This window comes from Pholis gunnellus, assembly GCF_910591455.1.
Source record: "Pholis gunnellus genome assembly, chromosome: 15".
Classification (NCBI taxonomy): Eukaryota; Metazoa; Chordata; class Actinopteri; order Perciformes; family Pholidae; genus Pholis; species Pholis gunnellus.
Genome location: NC_136542.1, coordinates 13,198,527 through 13,221,278, shown reverse-complemented (window position 1 = coordinate 13,221,278; position 22,752 = coordinate 13,198,527). Strand labels below are relative to the sequence as shown.

Here is a 22,752-nt window from a genome sequence, read left to right as displayed (position 1 = left end):
GTTATTACAATGTAAAACAAGAACAATCTGGGGAACTGTTGAGTGGATCTATACACAATCTGTGCAATCCACTGTGCAATATTAACAACCATTCAGTCCGACTATATCAAATTGTATTTGTTTAAATTCTTTATTATACCGTTACTGTGTGTGATTACGTGACTATTATACTTGTTTTTCCACGTATGTCTCTTGTTTGTTCGTTTGCACTATACCCACTCTGCTGCTCTAATCCTGCAAATTTCCCCGCTGTGGGACTAATAAAGGATTATCTTATTTTATCTTAATGTAACCTAAAAATACACAAATTGTGACTTCAACAGATCTGCCCTGCAACGTCATTTTTGCATATCAAACAGTGTGAAATGTGCTGCTTAATAAGAAGGAGAAAAATATTGCTGCTGCAATTAGTGGCTGGCCATCAGTTGAAACTAATTAGGGCCTATTTAGTGGAAATTGTAATGAAGAAATCAATGTTATTAGGATATGCTAATGACACATCAGCCTGTTGGGATCAAGTCATTTATTAACAAGGAAGGGTGTGAGTCAGGATGACCCGTCTATTACAGGCAAGTTACTGCCCCCTCTCCCTCCATCATCACTCCTGCTGCAATCCATACAGGCCTTTTTGGTTTGTTGATAGTGCAACACGTCTCCTCCCTGTATGGCTTTTAATAATCCATCTCCGATATGAAAACGGCTGCGTGCTGATTTACATGTGCAGCAGAGAGGCTGCCTAATAAGGCTCTAGATTAAGGGAAGATCTAGTTCAGTCATTCGTGTAGATTGGGTTGCCCATCAAAGACCTGCAGGATCTGACGGCTGCAGATTAAAAAGCAAACAGCTGTTGGACATTTTTTGTTTATCTGCCCCCCCTCCACCCCCTCCACCCCCTCCACCCCGCATCCTTTCTCTGCCCCCTTCACTCCTCCCGTTTCTGCATGTGTCATTTCTGGGCGTATCGTGCAAAATTAGAAACAAAGTGTCCTCAGACCTTCCGAAATGATGTTAACGGCCTCGGTGTGAGTAAGCAATGATAAACGTATGCAGCCTGTAACCTTCAAACGGGTGTTCCTCTGCAGCAGGTCACAAACTGATAAGCAGCTGCGAGCAAAAGCCGCCCACTGTAATGAATATCATATCCTGCTGATGTGACTGCTAAAGCTAAAAATGCATTTGTGAAAATGAATAAGAGGACAACTTTTTCAGGAAGGTCACAGCAGCACACGGGAATACATCTGAATGCATTAACTCATCCACAGCAGATAGATTTTTGCACATAAACATGAAGAAACATTTCTCAAGAAGTCCTATCCCATATATGAACTTCTACTTATGCAACACCAGCACACTCAATGAGTTCTTTTTTTCTATTGGGTTTATCAAAGTGGTGTAAAACTCTGCTTTCTAAGACAAACAGCAAATGTTTCCCCTCAGGCATAAGGATAGAAACCTCTGAGGCAGGACGCTGGTGTGATTCAGTCTCTGTAGTGCTGAATCAAGCTGTGTCCTCGGTGTTGGAACAGGGTGCAGGACAACTTGATGACAGCACACATGTAGAGCCGAGTCAGGGGAAAAAAAACTAAAGCACAGTCAGAGCCTCTGCTTTCCCAAAGCACTGGATGATGTGGGGCGACGCCCCCACCTCCCTCTCCCCCCCCCCCCCCCCAGTACAGACAGAGTTTGCAAGCCCCGCAGCTTTCTCATGGCTCCTCCACAATGGCATGTTTGGTAGCTGCCCGTCGGGCATTGCTTAATTAGGCGAGGAGTTGATTAATTTGCACTAATTGACAGCTAATTTAAGGTCAAGGTATGTGAGGTCAAGGCAATGCACTGTGGATGGATGGAGGAGCTCTGATCGCTCTCTCTCTCTCCATATGGATGACCAGCTCTGTGGGGACTGACCCGTTACTTGAAAAGGCTGTCTGGCTGAGGGACCATATTGTGGGTGTCAGGTCGCTTACCATGTCAACGCTCAGCAGACTGAATGTTCGTCCAGTCAGCATCAACAAGTATGCAACCAGTCCTAGTGACGGCAGCCACCAATCCCCAAAACAAACAACTTCAAATTGAAACATTTCACTGTCAGAAGGGTTTTATAAGTTGCAGTGATGGACCATCATTTATTTACTCAAATATTGTAGGCCTACATTTATTTGACAGCTATAGTTATCTCACAAATTAAGAATTTACGAAGGCCTACAAAACATATGACACATTGTTATAGATCAAACTGCCCAACAGTAGCCTTTATGAAATAGTTCAAATACATCTCGACCAACTACAACAGTAACACGCTACTTACACATGCATTACAATCAAACAATGATAGTCTACGATATATAACAGGCCTATTCTAACAAAGACATTTTCCTGCAGAACGAGTACTTTTACTTTACTACGTAGCATTTAGCTAATAATCCACTTGAGTAACATTTTCAATGCATGAATTTTACTTGTAGTATTTCTACAGAATATACTGAATGTACTTTATCCTACCCTGGTAAGTTATAAGTTATGTTTTCACAACCTGAACAACATGTGGGTTGCCAGGTTTGATGATTTTACTTTCAAACTGTTTAAAATGCAGTTATACATGTTTGCAATGCATCAATACTGAAGGGAGCCTTCACGCTCCAATAGGCCACAAGCCTGCAGTTGAATGGTAATAAGTCATTAATAACGTTTTTTTTGCAGTATAGTTGTTAACAAATGGCTTTTTGTCAACATGTTCAACAACTCTTTTCCAGAGGGTACGGTGGCTGGAGGAGAACGTTTTGTTATTTTCCTATTATTGAGCTACAAAGCATCAGTGAAGGCTTAACAAAGCCACTACTACGTATACACACTTACATTTGTATTTGTATTTTGATGACCCATAGGCTAAGCTATAGTATTGTACAGGACAGTTTGGCAGTTACAAGGTATTGACATTATTTTGTATGCTATTTTGATCACCTCCTGTATAGACTATATAAAAACAACAAAACTCCTTTATCTGCATCATTAGCTTCCACAAAGTGCTCGATATTCCTCCTGACCTGGGGTCCTCACCAGAAAGCTCCAGCAGCACACACTGAGGAAGCCACTCTCTCAGAAACCCACAGAACTGAAAATACAGTTTTTTTAGGAGGGGTGAGCCAGGGTCCGCGTGAGAGGCAGGGGGTGAAGCCACTGAGGCAATGGTGGCCTCTGTCCGTGTGAATCGGAAGGACGATTAGGGGCTTATTAGCGGCCCGGGGAGAAGTGTAACTGGTTGGGAGTGAGCGGCCAGAGCCCCAGCGACATCTCCAGCCGAGAACAGTCCGAGGCATTGTCTTACCTAATTATGGCGGATGGACTTCTTTTTGTTTCCCACTCGGCATGCCTGTCTGATTCTCTTCTGGCCTGGCCGCTTGCTCCGACAACGCTGAAGTGTGCTAATTAGAAAAGAAATGGTCCTAGTAATTATGTCAGCTCTCATTAAAGGCGATGACAATGCGCAATATTATTTTTACGCAATGTTTTGTGTTAGGGGACCCTGCTTCTACTGCTCATTAAATGGAAAGCATGCCCCCGGTAGCCGGGAGAACACTCTCACGTCGGAGCTCCTGACATGCTGCACTTTGGAGGTTCAAGTTGCTGCCCTAATTAAAAGTCCTCTAAGGAAGAAGCAAAGTTAGTTGCTTTGGCTGCAAACTTAAATCACACACACACACACACAACAACTTCAAATGAAAGGCAATCATCTTTTTACAACTTTATTATACAACCTCACAAATTGCACAAAAAAAAAAAAGTAGATCATGTTTAAAATAGAAATAAGAATAAATATCGAACATTTCATCAAGCTAGGTCTACAAGCGACAGAGAAATTCAATGAGAAGAAATTCATCATTCTACATTTTCTGTCAATGTAAAGGCATCTCTATATCTATGAGGACTACAGGTCAGCTGTGTGTGAGGGAGCACTTTCACTCCGATTAGCGGTCTGAGAGTAAAAGTCCTTGAACTGTGTCGTTATGCATATCGGTAAACACATAGATCACATTCACCTCGGAGTCCCACATTTCCTGTCGCTTCAACAAAACACACGTCACTTCTTGGGCCTCTCCAAGATGTTCAGAAACTTCCCCCTGGTCATTTCCCTGGCTGGAAGACAAGAAGACACAACGTCACATACTCACACTGTATTTCATTATTATGCGTGTGAGGGACCAAGACTCCAGCTTCACACCCTGCCAACAATCTTTCATAAGTTGGTAAGAATCCGCCAGTCTTCCACAACGTTTGCCTGCAGCTCTAACCGCTTGTTTAGTAATGCAAAGCATGTATTTAATATCTAGAGTGTCACACCGGGAGGTAATTTATACAAACATCTGTTCATTCAGGACATGGAAAACAACATAAAATGGAAGCGTCGCTACCAAAGAGTCTGGTGATTCGCTTGATCGCCGTCTCAATGTAGTGAGGCACAAGCACTCAGACCTACGCATGCATGAAAGTGTGCATCTGTGTGGAGGCAAGAGGAGTAAGAATAGAAGCAAAATGTCTCTATTAAGCTCCACTTGTGATTACGGGATATGGCCATGTATAAAACAAGACAAAATGAGAATAAATGAACCACTTTAAAAGGCAAAACAGTGACGTTCATCTAAGCAGTAAGAACTCAGCATTAAATACGGTTATTGAACTTAAATCTGAATCGGAGGAAATAATGTTAAACTCTGACACAAATGTAGGTTTACTTTTCTGTCATCATCCTGAAGTTCTGGATAATTGTATTACTCCAAATAAATGAATTAAACATCTGATTAATACAAACAGTACTGTTTTAAAACGGTCGTAAGTAGAAATCTTTGTTTTGTGAAATAAAGTACACACGTCTAAAATACAGTCGACACTGTGACCTTCATGAGAGGAGACACTAGACATCTTCTTGCATTACAATAAAATGATTTCATGTAAATACCGGCTACAGGTTTTCTCTCTCTCTCAGAGACTATATCACTAACTGTACATTTAATGTACAAGTTATTCAACCAAAATTACGGTTCCATAATCGTGCAAATATTTCCCAGCTCTGCTCATTTCCCCCACACCTGATTCCCAGCGACATCTGTGATGCGAGTAAAGCAGATTGTCAAAATTGTTAAAGGCCCTACACACCACAAAGCGTGTCAACTGTGCCAAAAAACAGCATTGTCCCTTCTGCGGGCCCTTTTGTCAAACCGGTCTTCAGTGGGAGCGCCTCCATTGCCGAGGCCTTTCCCTCAAAGACAAACACTTGTGTCACTGAAGAGACTGCAGGGATCGTTAGAAGAGCTGGAGATGCAGCATCCAGGTGCAGTAATTACTCTTTGTTAAAGATGAGATCAAAATCTCAAATGCATTCCAGTTTTTATGAGCTGCAAAGATCGCCTCAGCGACTCTATTTAGTTTCTACCATTGTACATCACACACACACACACACACACACACACACACACACGAGACTACAGAGCAGAGAGGACTGATTTCAAATAAGCATTTAGCAGAAAGTCATCCGCCTTCATGATGCCTGCAATAAGAATATGATCAGGATCTCAGCTGCTGTCTGCCCGTGCGCTGGTGTGAAGTCCCCCCCCCCCCCCCCCCACACACACACACACACACACACACACACTATGTAATGAAAAAGCCGGGCCAGTTAGAAATTGAAATGAGTTGCCCGCCGTGGAACGATAATGGTGCATCTGGGCGTGGGGGGCCACATCACCTTGAGGTGTCCCTCATTAGGTTAAAGATGATGCTAATTGGAATGGGATGGATTCATTTTGCACTCGGCTGTCTCTTCAAATCACCCCAAACAAAGTCATCGGAGGACCCCTGGACATGCGTAGGGTGCTTAAAGATTGAAATGGAGCCATCGGAATCAGGCGAGGGAAAGCAATTACATCGGGGTGACCCAGAAGCCGCAAGTGCGCCGATGTCACGTTCGAATTAGGAGCAGTTACACGAGGAATGGTGAAGCGTATTTTAGATTTTTAAGGTGTCATGCTTCTCTCTCTCTCTCTCTCTCTGTAAGATGGATCAAGGACGGCTCTGCCACTCCTGAGACCCCCTCGCCCCACTGAGGGTCTTATTAATTACAGTTCAGTCCAGCCTCGCCCTGCTCAGATAGAAATATCATTGATATAATCACATTAAAAGACCCCATTAAGCATAAATCAGAGCTCAGTTTATGATGTGTGGCTCTCTTCATATAGAAAGGAAATATGGGGGAAAATGTTCAGCAACTCATTAGAGAGTATGACAGGTGGGGAGGGGAATGCACAGCTTACATAGTGGGACCAGTGAAAGAGCCACAATGGGACTTTTATATAGTCATAGTAAGAAAAGGATACGCGTTACTACTCATAACAACAGTTAATAATGAGGACGGGTCTCGCAGTAAGCTATTATTTCTCTCCACCAGTAAATTTGCTCATCCAAAAACCACAACAAAGTTTCCATGTTTGGCTGGAAGTTGGAAAGTTTGTGTATCGATAAAAGTGAAATGTAACAAAGTGGAATGGAAGCAGATTAAGCTAATAAATCATAATGTACATCAAGTTTGTGACTTAAATCTTCTCTGAAACTTCCACACCGCAAAAAAAAAAAAAACTTTCTAAAATAAATACACGAAACAAACATAAATGCCATATTTTAATCCCACTTCATTCTGGTTTGTGTGGAGTTTGACCGACACTCTTTGTATTATGTCATCTCACGGCGCCCTCTTCCTCTGCCGTGGTTTAACGACTTTCTTCTTTTGCTGATCGTCAGGATTATTGTATCGGATTATTCATTTCTAATGAGCGCTACATTTGAATGGATACTCGGCTCGTCTGACAGTGAGCCGGCACGCAACACCGGGACCCTGAAACCGAAGCATCTGAATGGATTTACACCAGGAACATGTCAAGAAGGTCTCGTAGGCCGACGCTAACGGGTCGTAAACATGACTAAATGGAATTCTCCAGGAACACAAATGTGATCTTTTGTTTTTTTTAACAAATAATGTATAAAGAAGTTATTTTTGCTGCAGTGAATTATTTGTAAGTTGTACATAAACAGAGGTGTGATGACCCTCTCGTCCAGTTAGAAAGCCTCAAAAACACACGCCCACCTGCTTGCACACTCTCTCACACTCTCTCTCACTCACACACACACACACACACACACACACACACACACACACACACACACACACACACACACACACACACACACACACACACACACACACACACACACACACACACACACACACACACACACAGGCTTTGTCATACAACAGGGTAGATCAATACTGATTAGTGGGACTTAAGAGATTTGTTTAGTTGATTAGAAAGGTCAATTACTAATTTTGTACTAAGTTAATCAGCATCCTGTGTGCCACTGCCATCCATACTAAATGACACCTTATGGATTGTGTGGGCCATCTTCTTGCCCTGTTGATTTGTTGCGATCTAATTGTCATTCAGCCCTACAGTACATCTGGTCTGAGATTCCATCACAGCCGACCGTGCTAGTTTAGTAAACACAGCCACATCCTACTGTATATAACAATGTGACCCATGTTAGATAATCTACATTGCAATCCATTTTCATTAAAGCAATTTGAAATATTTGTACCCATAAATAGACACAACATGTAAACAAACAGAGCTCAGCCAGGTTATGGTGAGCCGGTATACGGAGCAGATGTGTCTGCTCCCACATCAGCCCAATAATCCTCTGGCTGTAGGTTTTGTCCTGATTAATGCTGCAAAAGCACATTGCAACAATGGAGATTAACCTATATCTGCAACTAGCTAAATATGCCTCGCGGCTATTTAAACTGTTGCCCTTTTTGCCCCAAATTAACCACCCGAGCTAAACGCTGCACTGTCGGGAGATTCTGCGGTGCAACCCGAATGTTTTCTGCGATTTCCTGTCCCGCTCTGGCAAATTATTGTCGTTGTGACAAATCCCAGGTGGCCCAAATGTAAATGCGAGAGGAAACGCGCCGGTGTAACATCTTACTTTCCCCTCGTTTACGGTGAGTGATCTGGGTGTCATTGTCACAGTCCACTCCCAGCCCCCACCACGACTCCCCTGTGTATAAAATGAGAGTAATCATCCCCCCCCCCCCCTCCCCCCTCTCTCTCTCTCTCCGTGGCACGATCCCAGCGAGCCCCTGGACCCCTGTTAGCTCCAAAGACAGATGACCACCTGGGTTAACTGGAGTCCTGGACCCCGGCCCTGACTGCCCCGATTCACTTTCATTAAGAGTTAAGAGGACTTATCTGACCCTCACTGCCCATCTCTGAGTGCTGCTCAGCTATTACGGGCTGTAAGCTTTATTTAATGGATTTAACATCCTCTTTCACCGCCCCCCTCCCCGGGGGGGGGGGGCCGGGGAGACACAGAGGAGACGACACACGCGAACAGAGAAACACTCGGAGGCGCACACATTCAGCCTGCGCTCCCACAGCATCCCCCCCCCCCCCCCCCCCCCCCGTCCTGCAACACATACACCTGACGCTCATGTTTGTGTTCAAAATTCAATTACCCACTTATTGATACTTCACAGGGATATTTAAGATGCAGACACGAGCTGTGATTTCCCAGGGGAGCCACTGGTTCCTCTTTATGTCCCAACCGAGAGGGCCCAGCCCTCCTCTCCTCCTCCTCCTCCTCCGATGCATTTTCGCCTGGCTCACACACACACACACACACACACCAAAACAAACACATCTGCACCTCCCAACCCCTGCCCCAGCCTATGCCTGTTCAAGAGGTGTCCTTATTAATAGGCAATCAGTCAAAAATCATTCATTAAAAAGCCTAAAAGGTTTTACACTCGCACTATGATTAGCTGGGAAAGAAAATCCAATGAATTCCTAATGCCTTTATGGAAATGAGGTGTCATTTCCGATCTGCTCAGGGATGCGGCAGGCAGGCAGAACCAAGGAGCGGTGTGTGTGTGTGTGTGTGTGTGTGTGTGTGTGTGTGTGAGTTGAGCTCTGCCTGCCTCTGCTTTCACACAGCTTCGACACTGATCCTGCTTGAGATATGGACAGGCTCCATCAGATACAGCTGCAACCTGCTCCGCACATGTCATCCTGTCGTAAAATGTGTGTGGAAGTGCTCAAGATTTTCCAACAATGAACAATCGCTACAGTAGCAGCACTATTATGAAACAGCACCCCTAAATATATGTCCATGGGAGTCAATCTGAGGGAACTAACGGCACAAAGCCCAAGGTTACTGAACGCCGACACAGAAGGTGTCACCTTCAAAGAGACGCAAACTATGAGCCCACAGAGACGCAGGAGAGAGGTGAACGAACGAGCAGAGCGGAGTAGTGGAGGTGAGGAGGAAGGGTGGTGAGGGTAGTGAGGAGGAAGGGTGGTGAGGAGGAAGGGTAGAGAGGAGGAAGGGTAGAGAGGCGGAAGGGTGGTGAGGAGGAAGGGTGGTGAGGAAGGGTAGTGAGGAGGAAGGGTGGCGAGGAAGGGTGGTGAGGAGGAAGGGTAGCGAGGAGGAAGGGTGGTGAGGAGGAAGGGTAGAGAGGCGGAAGGGTGGTGAGGAGGAAGGGTGGTGAGGAGGAAGGGTGGTGAGGAGGAAGGGTAGTGAGGAGGGAGGGTGGTGAGGAGGAAGGGTAGTGAGGAGGGAGGATAGTGAGGAGGGAGGATAGTGAGGAGGAAGGGTGGTGAGGAGGAAGGGTAGTGAGGAGGGAGGATAGTGAGGAGGAAGGGTGGTGAGGAGGAAGGGTGGTGACGAAGGGTGGTGAGGAGGAAGGGTAGTGGGGAGGAAGGGTAGTGGGGAGGAAGGGTGGTGAGGAGGAAGGGTAGTGAGGAGGAAAGGTAGTGGGGAGGAAGGGTGGTGAAGAGGAAGGGTAGTGAGGAGGAAGGGTGGTGAGGAGGAAGGGTGGTGAGGAGGAAGGGTGGTGAGGAGGAAGGGTGGTGAGGAGGAAGGGTGGTGAGGAGGAAGGGTGGTGAGGAGGAAGGGTGGTGAAGAGGAAGGGTGGTGAGGAGGAAGGGTAGTGAGGAGGAAAGGTAGTGGGGAGGAAGGGTGGTGAGGAGGAAGGGTGGTGAGGAGGAAGGGTGGTGAAGAGGAAGGGTGGTGAGGAGGAAGGGTAGTGAGGAGGAAAGGTAGTGGGGAGGAAGGGTGGTGAGGAGGAAGGGTGGTGAAGAGGAAGGGTGGTGAGGAGGAAGGGTAGTGAGGAGGAAGGGTGGTGAGGAGGAAGGGTAGTGAGGAGGAAGGGTGGTGGCTCCTCACACGGCGGCTGTCAGCTCCGGCACTTCATAACCGCCCGCCCCGCGGTCAGCCCGCCTGATGGATTGATGGAGGCACATTAGCACCAGTGGGGCCCAGTGAATGCAATCATATTCAGCAGCGGCACGCTTCTAATAGGCCCGGAGATTGATCCTGAGGAGGAGGAGGAGGAGGTGAATGTGGGCCCATTAGGAGCTGTCAGGGCAGGGCGACCTTCAGCCTCACCTTCACACAAGCAGAAGCAACAGAGGTCAGCCTCGGTGTACGCCGTGAGGAGGAGAGGTGCTCAGCGGTGCTACAGGTGGTCCTACTCCCAGAATACACCGAATGATGCTGTCACCTAGACATCAGTCACATTTCATATAAATTCATAAGATTCATATGTTAGTCCATGGCCTGGAAAAGATGTCTTCAGTTCAATTTCAGGCTTGATTCATCTTTTACTATAAAGATGTTTGATTTCATTTTAAAGAGACTGTATTTAACATGGTCAACATTATTAAAATAGCAGCAAACAACGATCTGCTATTTAAAGATAGACCGCCGGCCCCCACCCTCCAGTTACCCCTCTGTTAGCTCGGTCAGCACTTTCGCCGTAGTTTGCACCGTTAGCGTTGTTAGCACTATTAGCTGTGAGCCGCCGGCTCACCTTCCACATGTTGTGAGCCGTTGAGAGACAATCAAAAATGCTCCCAATCTCACATCTCGAACCTTTAACGGATAAATTCTCAGCTTTTATCCGACCCCCCATGTGACTTTGTGCACTTGAACAACTCTCATAGATCTCATAGGCTTTTCTACAATTTTTCTGCAAAGCGACATTTTTGGGAGCTGGCCTAAGCCCCACGTGTGAATATCTCCTAAAAGCACCAACTTGGAAATATGATCACATTATCAGAATAAAGGTATTCACTCGAAAATGTTACGCAGCCGTACAAGCACTGTAGTGACTTTGTAATTTCCTGTGACTGGTTTCGACGGACAAGTGTTGAGCGGTACTCAGCAGCCTTGAGCACACAAGTGTGATAGAGCACCAGCACCAGCTCCAGCAGTCTGGTTCTCAGCAGCCCTCCAGTGCCTCCCAGAGGAACACTCAGCTTTCAATTACCTCCAATAACAGCACTTATCAGAGTCCTCAGCTCTCCCCAGGGACTCGGGGCTTGATGCCCGCGCTCAGCGGCCCACGACAGGGGCATTCATCACGGGGCGGAGTAACAGCTGTTGCCCGAGGAAGAGGCACGCGTCAAGCCCCTCTGGGACCGGACCAGGCCAGCGCCGCACAGACATTACTGGGGGTGCTGGTGGAGGAGTAGGCGTGGGAGGGGATTAAGGGAGTGGTAGACCCCCCCCCCTTCACATTTGTGTTAATAGATAAGTAAAAACATGAGTATGCAGCAGTATGTGCGCAGTACACAATATGCATGAGAAAGCAGAAACTGCTAAGGTGTATACTAGGCTTGGGGGGGGGGGGGGGGGGTGGTGTTCTTGTACTGCAGTATGGCTGAGTTTTCCCTGCTTGATTGTGCTCTGCCCATTAACCAGCTTCCTCTTTAATGGTCCACATGCCGGAGGGGGGGGAGGGGCAGTAAATCCTGCCCTGCCCCCCCCCCCCCCTCCCTGCCCTCTCTCCACGAAGTCTCGTTTACGGGTACTGAAGAGTGCACAAACATGATGAAAAAGTAGCTGAGATTTACAAGGCCTCCCCTGACAGCCGGGAAAAGGAGAAAATTAAACCAGAGAGCATTAAACAGGCACCCATTACAAGGCTGCTGCGACACCAATAATAACCGGCATTGTGTCCCGTCATCCCGAGGTACGCGGCGTGATTGCGAAGCCTGCAGGCCTGCACCTGTGACAGCTCACGTCTTCATAGCAGCCAGATTACATGCTCCTGCAGGTTTCGGGGAGTCGGAGAGATTAGACACTTTTACAGCTAAATGAATTTGCGACGTGCGGTTTTATGCAAATACACACACACACACACGCTACACAATCTATAGCCTGTCAATGTGTAGCTGGGCTCTCTTTTCACGAGTACGTCCACTTGGATATTTGTTCATTATACCAACGCAGAACACATTTCAGTCACTCTACAGCTCAACAGCCTCGCCTACAATCAGAAGATCTCTTCAGATAAAGAAAGAAAATCTATATACATGTATTTATATCTTCCATTCCATTAAGAGAGGAGGGGGGGGGGGGGGGGGGGGGGGGCTATGCCACCGTTTTTTTTATTGCTTATGTGCTTTTTTTCACTGGAGAAATAAATACCCATTGTTTCCTCTTAGAGCACTTAGCTACATCTCTCTAATCCACACGGATTATGACAATGGAGGCTGTGGACAATGGATTAAAAACTAGATTTTGCATCAATCAAATGCTTCAGCACTTGTTGTATGGGCTCTTGTGAGCACGTCCTTGTTTCTTACATTTTTCATTTTTAACAAGATTGACCTAAATCCATCATTTCAAGACCTCAAAGTCAATTTATTTCTGCTGTTTCACAGCGATGGAGAGTCGATTCAAACGGGAAAAGTTCCAATTTCGGCATGATCCATTTTTGAATTTGGATAAAAACAATCACGCCTTTGTCAAGTCAACATGTGGAAGTGAAAAGCAGAGGAGGATGTTCCACCAATAATCCACGAGCAAGAGACAGGAAGGCTATGAGCGCCATCTAGTGGTAACATGTGACTACCTTGAAGCTTTGCATACTTGTCACATAGATGTTAAATCAAGTGTTTTCAGTAAAGGTAAACAAAAACATTTGAATATAAAGGCAGTTTTTAAAGGTTTGTATTGTTCATGTACTTACACTCCTCTAAGCCCAGCTGGTAAGCGAGGTTCTGGAGTCCTTTGACCTTCTCCATCAGGTTGGCTGTGGTCAGACTACCCAGCTCTGCAGGAGGATAACAGGACCCACAATGAAAGCTCTGAAGTGCTACGTGTACCTAGTTTCAGCAAAGTGTTAACTTATTTAACGGGATTATACGCCAAGACTATTTCTGTCCACAATCTTCCCGTTCAACGTTAAAAAATAACACCATTTCTACTGCTTCGTGCATTACCTTTCAACATTTCAATGTCCTCGCTCTCTAGTTCAGCCATCCATTTGGGGGGAGAATTATTGATGGGCTGTGATGTAAGACACAACAAAGGTCTAAGTAGACAACAAGATTTATAGATCAGGCCTATATATATATATATATCACATCCTATTTAATTATCAAGTGTGTAAATCAAAGCGCCACAGTGAAGCTAACTCACATTTTTACAAGATGCAGCAAATTCTGCAACTCCGGGCACTGTGTGAGAGATTACAGGTTGATCACGATTATGGCATAAACATAAAACACACATTTCCATCGTGACGAATTGCACAAGAGCACGGAGAATGTACACTTACACTGCTCTGGCCACAGGTCTGGTGACGCTCTGTCCAACTTCTCGAAACTCAGCAAAGAGCTCTCGAAATCGTCACCTGTCACGACACAAAATGCGCACATTACATATTTGTAAATGTAGTAATGGCAGAGTTTCAGAAAGAATTTAAAAGTGCAAGCCGAGATGAACACTTATGGTTGTTTTTACTCTAAATGACAAAGTACTGTGTACATTTGTTGTTGCATGTGGAGCTTTGAAGAACAAAAGTAGAGGAATTAAGATCTAAATGTCACTACAGTACTTGGGTTGAACCAATATAGCTGGCCTTGTACTAAATATTGCAACTAGGCCCAGTACTGTCTTTAACAACAACGTAGTGCCTTTAATTGTGAGTTATGTAGTGTATAAAACACACACACACACAAGTATACAAATGTGTTGTATAGAAGATGTATGAAAGTGACCATCATCATGGAAAAACAAAAAAACAACTGAAGCCTAACAAAGGCACGAGGGATACTCGTTATGATGGCTTACTGTATATTGGAACACTATACTATACTGTAAAAACGCAGTAAAATTGTAGCTCGAGTCCAGTCTCAGCAGTAATAACAATAACGTTGAGTGCGCGAGTAACGTTAAACCCCATAACTACTAACGTTATTGTCCACTGTACACATAAAGTATTTCGTAATTTGACCCGTTTAAACTACAGCAGCTAGCTTCCAAGGTTAGCTGTGTTTTTAGCTAGCTTCACCCACAGATTGAGCTCTGTGGGTGAAGCTGAACGACGGGTTCAAGCCATAGCCTGTGTGTAAGGTTCAAGTACATATAACGTTACTACACCGGGGCGAGTGAATGCTTTGGCCAACGAAGAAAACATCTCTAAACAGTAAAAACACAGCGCTAACATGTGTATTCTGTCGTCTCGGGATGTTGGTGCAAGACAACAATAGGAGTCACTAACGATTAAATATTCTTAAACATGTAATATTTACAATTTGCACACGGCGAAGCAGGGTAAGGAATTAGAATTTACCTCCATTTGGAGACGCCATCTTCAGAATAAACACGTGATTAACGACAGCCAATCACAGCCGCCGTCCACAGAGTTGACGTGTACCGGTGTACTTCACAAACAGGCCACTGGGCGGCCCAACGGTCGAGGTGATGACAGAGGTATACAAATACATTAAGTACATATGTGCTTTTTGGCTGAATTAGGTCAGTTCCTACATTAACATTTACAGTATAGTGGCATCCTTTGACCACACAAATAAGTTAATACTGGTGCATGTCACGCAATCTATCATAATCTGATTTTCTCTATTTTAAATTGTTTGCATAACCCGTTATTTACTTTGGGAATACATACATTCTATATCTATACATAATGCAGTTGAGTTTCTGAGAGAACCAGACTATAAGCAGTAATGTACACTTCTTAGTGGTTTTATTTAAAGTGACTTAAAGTACTTTTTTTCTTTTACTCTGATGTAGTAATATACAGAAGTTATGACATTTTCACAGAGTTCAGTTTCATCCACACCCAAACTAAGAGCAGTCACAAATAAATGAAAATTCTTTTATTAATCACATATTTGGAGGCATATCATGTATTACTGTACCCGTCTGTAACTCATTATTTCTGCATATCTTGGACAGAACATTCTTGAAAAAGCAAAGTTCAATCTCAAGACGCTCTGCAATGAGGGTTAAATAAAACAACAAAAAAAGAGTCAAGATGAAATATTGATGATATGAACATAAATAAGCACAGACTACAAGAATATCTCCGTTTAATGATCAAACTGAAATGTTCACGACACAGAGTCAGTAGTCTTATGATGTAAAAACAGAGGCCAGTAGTGGACAATACAATATAAAAATACCGGGCACTAAGACCAAGACAATCTCAAATGAAAATACAGTCTCTGATAGCCTATTACTATGTAACACAAAGTGTTTTCTTTAAAACTGACCAACACGGAGATGCAACATTTCAACTTTTTTCAGATTTCCTTCGTTACCTCCTTTCAGGCACTTTAGCTTATATCACTGTGACATACAGCAGACACACATACAAGTCCAAGATGTAAGATGTGTTGAGAGTTAAGGCAGCTTGGTGATGAAACGTGTTGAGAACTTTACTCTCTTAATACTCAACAACACTCTGGCTTCCATATTGCACTAATTTAGGTATGTTTCATGAAGCACTCTTCACACATTATAGACTACTTGAAAATGTTGAGACACATAAATACGTGGACAGGTCGAGATTCGATAGCAGTGTGTGCGGTCAGTACCTTATGAAAATTATCTTATTTATGTAAACACTGTGAAACCATAAGTCGGTGAGACACATGGTAGATTAAAGTCCCTCATGTTCATAACAATATTAGCGTCTTCATGACTAGAACTCCCAGGAGTCCATCCACTTCAGGCCAGCCATGGCGCTGCCCGGCTCGTGTGCCAGAGGACCCGTCATGCCGTAGGAGAGAGGATGGAACAGGTAGAAACTAACAGACGGAAAATAGGATTACAGTGATTTATACAATGTAAAAGAAGCACTCTTATAATAGAAAATGAGTTGTGTGGTAATCTACAACCAGGCTAGGCAGGTTACTCTGCCTGTCGTCTCACCTGTAAAGAACACTGAACAGAAGCACCACCTGCCCGAGTCTCTGCAGCCAATCAGAATACGGTGGGTGGAGCAGCAGGTCAGTGCTTTTCAACAGAACGTCGAATGTGATTCCTGTGAAAAAACAAACGGAAGGCTATGACGCTGTGACCAACATGACTGCTTTGTTTTCTTTCCAGGAGTTTAGAAAATCTAACCCTAATCGTGCTCTATAATCTGAAATCCCCATAATGCTTTGGGGGATCTAAACAGGAAGTAAAATGTTGCCATTGAGTCACTGAGCTGTAGGCTACAGGTCCAATATTTGTTTACATTTTGGCAAATTGGCACCAATAAAGGTTTGGTGCAGCTCCTGTCTGCAATGTTCCCACGGCTGTACTGTAAGAACACTTGAAAACCTGATGATTCTCTAGCAAGTTGTGTAGTTAAAAGTAGTATTTTCCACCTATGATTTCTAGGTGGATATATGGATGTTTAATCATAATTGACAGTGATATCCACAGAAGTCACACAGAATCAAAAAAATATGTTTGTGAGGCAAATTGCGGTAATCGGCTGCAGGTACATTCATTATCTTTCACATCATGTGGTGTCTTTGCGTCACGTCAACAGGAGCTGGTACCTGTTAGCATGCTGCTGAAGAGCATTGCAGGGAAGTAGTGATGGTAGTAGAGGACACGCCCCATTGTGTAGAAAGGTGCATAGTGCAGCAGCCAACCAAGGAGCAGCAGCCCTCCTTCTCTCTTAAGAACAAGAGCATGCTCTGAATGACAGAGGGGAGTACAGATACATTCATTTCATGTATTTACTGCTGCTGATCAGTCAATACCAGTGTCAACAATCATACCTATTCTTTTTTGGCCCAATGAGAAACCTCTTTGGAGGGCTATAGACGCCACTGCCACCATGATAGGATACAATCCCAAACTGGCCAGGTTCATCCACCACACCACCTGAAGAAACAGAGTATTTAATCACGAGAGCGTTAATGTGCGTTTGGTCAGAGAAGAGCGACAACAGGACACATGAAGCAAGCTGAAGACAGACTTACAGGGTTCCCCAGCAGGTAAACACGATACTCTGTGTCATTCACTCCAGAAAACCTCAAGCCCTGTTACATAAACAAACAAAGAACATTGTGGTAGTTAACAGAGCTCATGCATTCAATTAGAGTTGTACAAAAACAAACTTTTATGATGTGGATCATTCAATGCACCTGATAGTTGACGGGCCAATGCCAGGGTTTGGAGTTCATCTCATTGTCTTTGGGTTTCAAGCCACTGTTACCCTAAAGAGACACATCTACTGTCAATAAACGAGTTCTGATAAAACACAGACGAGTCAGCAACTCTTCTCATTGTTTCTCACTCTTATCATAACAATGTGGGACTCCAGCAAGATCTCCAGAAAATGGGGCTTCAGCACAGACAGACTGATGTTGGGCACTGCCAGAAACACACGAGAGCAGAGGGAACACGTTGGTTAGTGTCGGACGCCATGGAGTGTAGACGCAGGAGCACAACGAGTGCGTTTTTCTTACATTTGGGGTTGATGTGATCTTCAATGTTCCACTGAGAGCTCGGAGTCTCCTTCAAGTAGGGACTGCAGGTCACCTCCACCTGCTCCCAGCCCCTGAGCACAAATACATAAACATAATCTGTGGTAGAATGTAACCGAGTACATGTTCTCAAGTACTGGAATTGAGTACAAAGTACTTTTACTTCAGTCTTTTTTAGTTTTTCTGATGGTGTGTGTTGCTAGTTACTTAACAACTTAAGATGTTTGCATAAAAAAACATTAGAAGAGCTGAGATAATATGATGTTTGGATATAAATTACTCTCCCCAACATTCCAATAAATTAACAGACGGACAGAAAATAAATTGGGAACTGTTCTGATAGTCGATCGAGTAATTTCTCAAGCAAAAACATTTCACGGTTCCCGCTTCACAAATGTGAGCGTTCGCTGCTTTCCTTATTTTTTTAATAATCATGAATTATGAATGAAACTTTCCCTTGGGACTCTGGGTAATCCCGACAGCATTTCTCACTATATTCAGAATATTTACAAACCAATCAAACGAGTAATGGAGAATATAATCATGAGTTGCAGTCTTTCACAACAATAGTACGACAACAATAGTTAGAAATAAGCTCTACCTCAGCCAAGTTCTACAATATAATACATAATATATAGTATATTAACATAAGAGTTACAGGGGACATTGTTCTGCATTTAGTACTTTTATTTAAATGTTTAAGTACATTTGCTGATTATGCCGACATACTTTTCAATGCAGAACAGTGTATCCTTACCGTGTGGTACTAGTACTTTAACTTAAGTAGAGGATCTTAATACTTCCTCCTACATAGTGGATCTTGAACAGCAAAGGAGGAGCAGAGAAAGACTAGTTTTACCACTTTGGGAGAGTCTTTCCAGACGAGTAAAGCACACAGCCGGTGGCTCGGTGCAGAAAGCGGACTTTGCTGCGCAGCACCTTCACCAGGTCTCCCTTCCGGCCTCCACACACCTCCACCTGCCACAGGTCGTTGGCGTCGCCTGTGCCATTCTGAGAACGGGCCAAAAGGTAACATCCCTACAGTCAACCGTACAGAGCAGGAAAGTGCAAAAAGTAGTAAGTGTACTCACGATGCCGTAGCCTGTGACCTGGAAGTGTTTCTTGGTCAGAGGAGCCTCGTGGAGGTGACCGTGAAGGTTTCGAGTTGTTCTGAAAGGACCGGGAGCGACATCAAGATGTGAGACATCCTTTGACTCAGGGGTCATTATATAATACGTCTTTCATCAACTTACTCTTTGTGCTCCAGTTGAATGATGTCACCGTGACGAACCAGATCAGGTGTCCCCGATTGAGCTTAGTAGAGACAAACAACAAGAGGCTCGTACATTACTTCCTCGTGACTTGAATGAACGCCACCGATTTATCTCTTAACGGTAAATCAACTGCATCGTCTCACATTCATTATGATCCTGTCTGTGAACAAGCCACAAGTTGTTGTAGTCCTTATGGAGATATGCTGTCACCTGGAAGGAAATAGCAGAGGAAAAAAGTAAATAGAAATGCTGATAATAAGATATTTAATCATGTGTGAGAATGTTTTCCATTTGAACCGTTAGCCTAACCTGCTGCTGCCTTGATCCCACTCCCTCTGGGTATAAGTGCCAATGAGAGTGCAAATAGCCTCCAGCAATACGGAGGTTTTTTACGGTGATGGTGGAGCCATAAGCCAGGTCTACATCAGAACAACAACATATTGCCCCAAATTATTACTAAACACAAGAAACAATTACATTTAAAACAAAACTACTTTTGAAACGTCGTTTACATTGGCAAGGAACCATCACAATAGCCCATTATGGAACCGGGTATGAAATAGAACAATAAGCCTTAACATTAAAACTTTGTAAAGACAGTAAAATGTAAGCGAACGTTTCAGCCCATCTGGCTGTCATCAATACTAAGGGAATGCCTTAGTTTCTTACAGGTGTTGTAGTAAACACAGCTGCAGCATCATGCGGTTTATTCACACACTCACACTCAGGCATGGAGGCATTGTGTAGATTGTTGCCGATTAGTCGGGACTGAAAGGCTGAACTGAAGAAGCCGTCGCCCGGTCCACTGGTGGGAGGAAACAATCATGATTACCCAAAACAATGTAGATGTCTCCATGCAACACAAGGCTATACGTAGCAGTCAGACACACCTTTTGTTCAACACAACAAAGTGGACGGCAAAGATTGTAACATAGAGGAAGAATGGAAGCAGGATGAGTCCGACAACACGAGCCAGGAAGTGCTTTGTAATGTCCACCTGGAGCCAGAAAATAAGCACAGAACAGTAAATCCTCTGGCGCTACTCATCAACACAATCAGTTACCACTGCCATGCAAGGATATGCTGCTGTTTACCAGTGAGAGGCTCAGGTCTCCCAGAAGTCTCCAGAGGTCCCAGGCTGTGTTCAGCCCCACCAGCAGGATGACAAACAGACCCACAAACTTCACCCCCAATGCCCCAGCAAGGTTCACACCAGTCAGTATCAGCCACAGCCACCAGTACCAAGAGAAAGGCCTGAAAACAACAGCAAACGCCAAACACTCTGCTTAATAATAAATGATGAGCAGGCATGTTTTATTCTTGTTGGAATTGTTTTAGGACTGTAACTGCAATTATTTGATCATACTGATTCATCTTTTTTTTCTAGCAATCAGTTAATTAGTTGGTCAAAAAAAAGCTCACAAATAAAGATGGGTCCAAAACGAGCTTTTAAATCTAATTATTTTGAACAAAAAAATCAATCAGCAATATTTTACCAAATTAAAAGAGTAACAATTGATGATTAACCGGTTGAATGTATCAACTATAGCCATCCACTAGCTCACTGTTATTGCAGTGCATAGGAGGAGGCAAAAACACTTAAATAAAAGTCCCAGTGATGTGCTACCTGTACCTCTGCTGGTTGAACTTGACCATGCTCAGCACAGCTGCCATGATGAAGAACAGTAGTATCGGGTCCAACAGGATGTACTGGGAAATGGTGATGCAGCCGGTGTCTGTCAGGAGGACATAAAGCACAAGGACATTTAAAATTGCTGTTTGTAAGATCAGTGAAAGAGACATAAAATGACGATCACTCACCAAATATGAGCAGGGTGGCAGTGATGAGAGCAGCAGTGTACGACTGAGATAACTCCAGCACTATGAGGTAGGCAAAGATTGGGAGAAAGGAGCCCAACACGGCACAAAACTGTTGAGCAAGAGGCAGGACAGGCATATCAGCAGCCTTAATGTCTGTTAATCAATAACAAAAGAGAAGGCTTTCTTGTGTGGAAAACAGCATACTCCTCTCATCCCCCAGTAGATGTGGTGTTCATATTTATCTCCTGGCTTTACGAAAGGAAAGGTGCCATCATAACCCGTCATGTAACCGGCGAGACCGATCAGCATCTGCAACAGATGAATGGAGATCAATACTCATACTGGAGGGGTTTCCCCCTGCAGACACGACAGGTAAAGGGATCCTTTGTGATCTCACTTTTCCAAGAGGAGGATGGACATCGAAGAAGAAGGTCCTGTTGATGTAGTAGCTTCCCATCTTTCCAAAGTGCGTCTCATCCCAGCTGAAATGTCGACACGAGTCGTGTTAAACATGGCCACACACTAAAAGATGCACACAATCTACATGGCATGCAGGACTTTGACTCACCACACATGAGGGGGTTCTGTTATCTTGTAGAGGCGTGTGGAGAAAGACAGCCCCACCACCAGCATCAGCAGCACTCCACTGCTTTGGGGATCCTTACCGAAGCTTCCTGATGTCCCATTTGAAGACTGAGTGACATCTTCTGGCAAGTGTCCAGCAGTTGGACTGTCTTGGTCCTCTGATGTCCTTTGGAGGGGCTTTGCTGGTGTGGGGAAGAGTTTCCTGTTTCGTAGTGCTGAAGTGTCCCCTGTTGTGTTCAACTGTGTAAAGCATTCTTCCTTTGCCATTAGGAAATTAAACCTCTAATAAACTGAACCAGACCCGCTTCCAAACCACGTGACGTTAAGTCTAATATAACACTACCTAACGTTTGATCATATATTAAAACATAGCTAATAAATGGTTATGTAGAAGATGTAAAGCTGTGCTGTCTGGGGCAAATAACAACATTTAGCACAGCTAACGTTAGACATTAGCTAGATTTAGTACGGATATAAAAACAGGCGATATTGACAGTGAAATACACCTTTCCAAGTCAACAAATGATCACTTATTACAGTATCTGTTACATTGCAGCTAAGCTATTAACCTTTTCTTATCGATAACATACCTTTCCTAGCTTGCCAAACCAAGTGTCCGCTCGTCAGAAGGCGGCATTCCGCACAATAATATGTGACAGATGACTAACGGTGTCTTTCGCCTCAAATAACCGTTTTATTATTCAAAGGTTTGCATTAGCATCACAGTTAAAGCACGAGAGGTATGGTAGCTCGAGTCAGCGGAACACGAATGAAGCGAGGTGGTTTCTGGGAGGTGTATTCTACTGTTTAGTTCATGTGAAGGTGGGCGTTGAAAGATAAACACAATTTCCCAGAATCCATCTGGATTATTTCCCTGGTTAACCAATGGGAAAAAGTCCTGGAAAATGGGAAAGTAGTGATGTAATGTGCTATTTGGCCGTTAGAGGGCGATGTAGTTTAACACATGATTCGGACAGAGAAATTAACAGAGATCAAACCGTAGACTAAATAATATTTTTTTCGTTTAAAAATTAATACAGTCGGCATTTCCTGTAACCAGAAATGTTAAGTTTGTCATTGATATCCGTAGTCAAATACCCCAAAACACCAGTGGTAAGAAACTAAGTGCATTTGCTCAAGTAATTTATACTGAAAGTACAATTTGAGGTGCACTAATGCATTTCCATTTTGTGTTACGCAATGCTTCTACATCACTATATTTCTAT

The 22,752-nt window shown here is 44.0% G+C and overlaps 2 protein-coding genes across 3 annotated transcripts; both read right to left on the bottom strand.

Annotated features, from left to right (window-relative positions):
* Nucleotides 1–3,738: 3,738 nt before the first annotated feature.
* On the bottom strand, nucleotides 3,739–14,732 carry lin52 (lin-52 DREAM MuvB core complex component). Its single transcript, XM_079174891.1, has 6 exons — nucleotides 14,687–14,732; nucleotides 13,670–13,744; nucleotides 13,531–13,568; nucleotides 13,332–13,398; nucleotides 13,079–13,162; nucleotides 3,739–4,131 (listed from the first exon to the last, which is right to left on the bottom strand). Exons 1-6 carry the CDS (start codon nucleotides 14,703–14,705, stop codon nucleotides 4,076–4,078), a joined length of 339 nt encoding a protein of 112 aa, XP_079031017.1. The 5' UTR covers nucleotides 14,706–14,732; the 3' UTR covers nucleotides 3,739–4,075.
* A 548-nt stretch (nucleotides 14,733–15,280) lies between these two features.
* pomt2 (protein-O-mannosyltransferase 2) lies at nucleotides 15,281–21,796 on the bottom strand. 2 transcript variants are annotated; one of them, XM_079175277.1, is made up of 21 exons: nucleotides 21,510–21,796; nucleotides 21,339–21,423; nucleotides 21,146–21,250; nucleotides 20,942–21,050; nucleotides 20,754–20,856; nucleotides 20,215–20,374; nucleotides 20,011–20,117; nucleotides 19,843–19,925; nucleotides 19,430–19,539; nucleotides 19,264–19,330; nucleotides 19,100–19,160; nucleotides 18,938–19,016; nucleotides 18,706–18,857; nucleotides 17,829–17,920; nucleotides 17,657–17,733; nucleotides 17,505–17,576; nucleotides 17,340–17,399; nucleotides 17,136–17,241; nucleotides 16,911–17,051; nucleotides 16,291–16,402; nucleotides 15,281–16,166 (listed from the first exon to the last, which is right to left on the bottom strand). In XM_079175277.1, the coding sequence occupies exons 1-21, from the start codon at nucleotides 21,791–21,793 to the stop codon at nucleotides 16,061–16,063; spliced, it is 2,271 nt and encodes a 756-aa protein (XP_079031403.1). In that variant the 5' UTR covers nucleotides 21,794–21,796; the 3' UTR covers nucleotides 15,281–16,060. The 2 variants fall into 2 exon arrangements, with proteins under 2 accessions (XP_079031403.1, XP_079031404.1); XM_079175278.1 differs by lacking the exons at nucleotides 20,011–20,117; nucleotides 20,215–20,374.
* Nucleotides 21,797–22,752: the final 956 nt, after the last annotated feature.

What these genes read in the sequence shown, in the direction of transcription:
- lin52 (XM_079174891.1), bottom strand. An exon ending in AGACCTGTGGCCAGAGCAGT is followed by an intron (nt 13,569 to 13,669) that starts GTAAGTGTACAT and finishes TCTCTCACACAG; the next exon opens with TGCCCGGAGTTGCAGAATTT. An exon ending in TTGCTGCATCTTGTAAAAAT is followed by an intron (nt 13,399 to 13,530) that starts GTGAGTTAGCTT and finishes CTTACATCACAG; the next exon opens with CCCATCAATAATTCTCCCCC.
- pomt2 (XM_079175277.1), bottom strand. Translation starts at nt 21,793, where the DNA reads ATGGCAAAGGAAGAATGCTTTACACAGTTGAACACAACAGGGGACACT. An exon ending in TCTACTGGGGGATGAGAGGA is followed by an intron (nt 21,051 to 21,145) that starts GTATGCTGTTTT and finishes CTTGCTCAACAG; the next exon opens with TTTTGTGCCGTGTTGGGCTC. An exon ending in CAGACAGGATCATAATGAAT is followed by an intron (nt 19,161 to 19,263) that starts GTGAGACGATGC and finishes GTCTCTACTAAG; the next exon opens with CTCAATCGGGGACACCTGAT.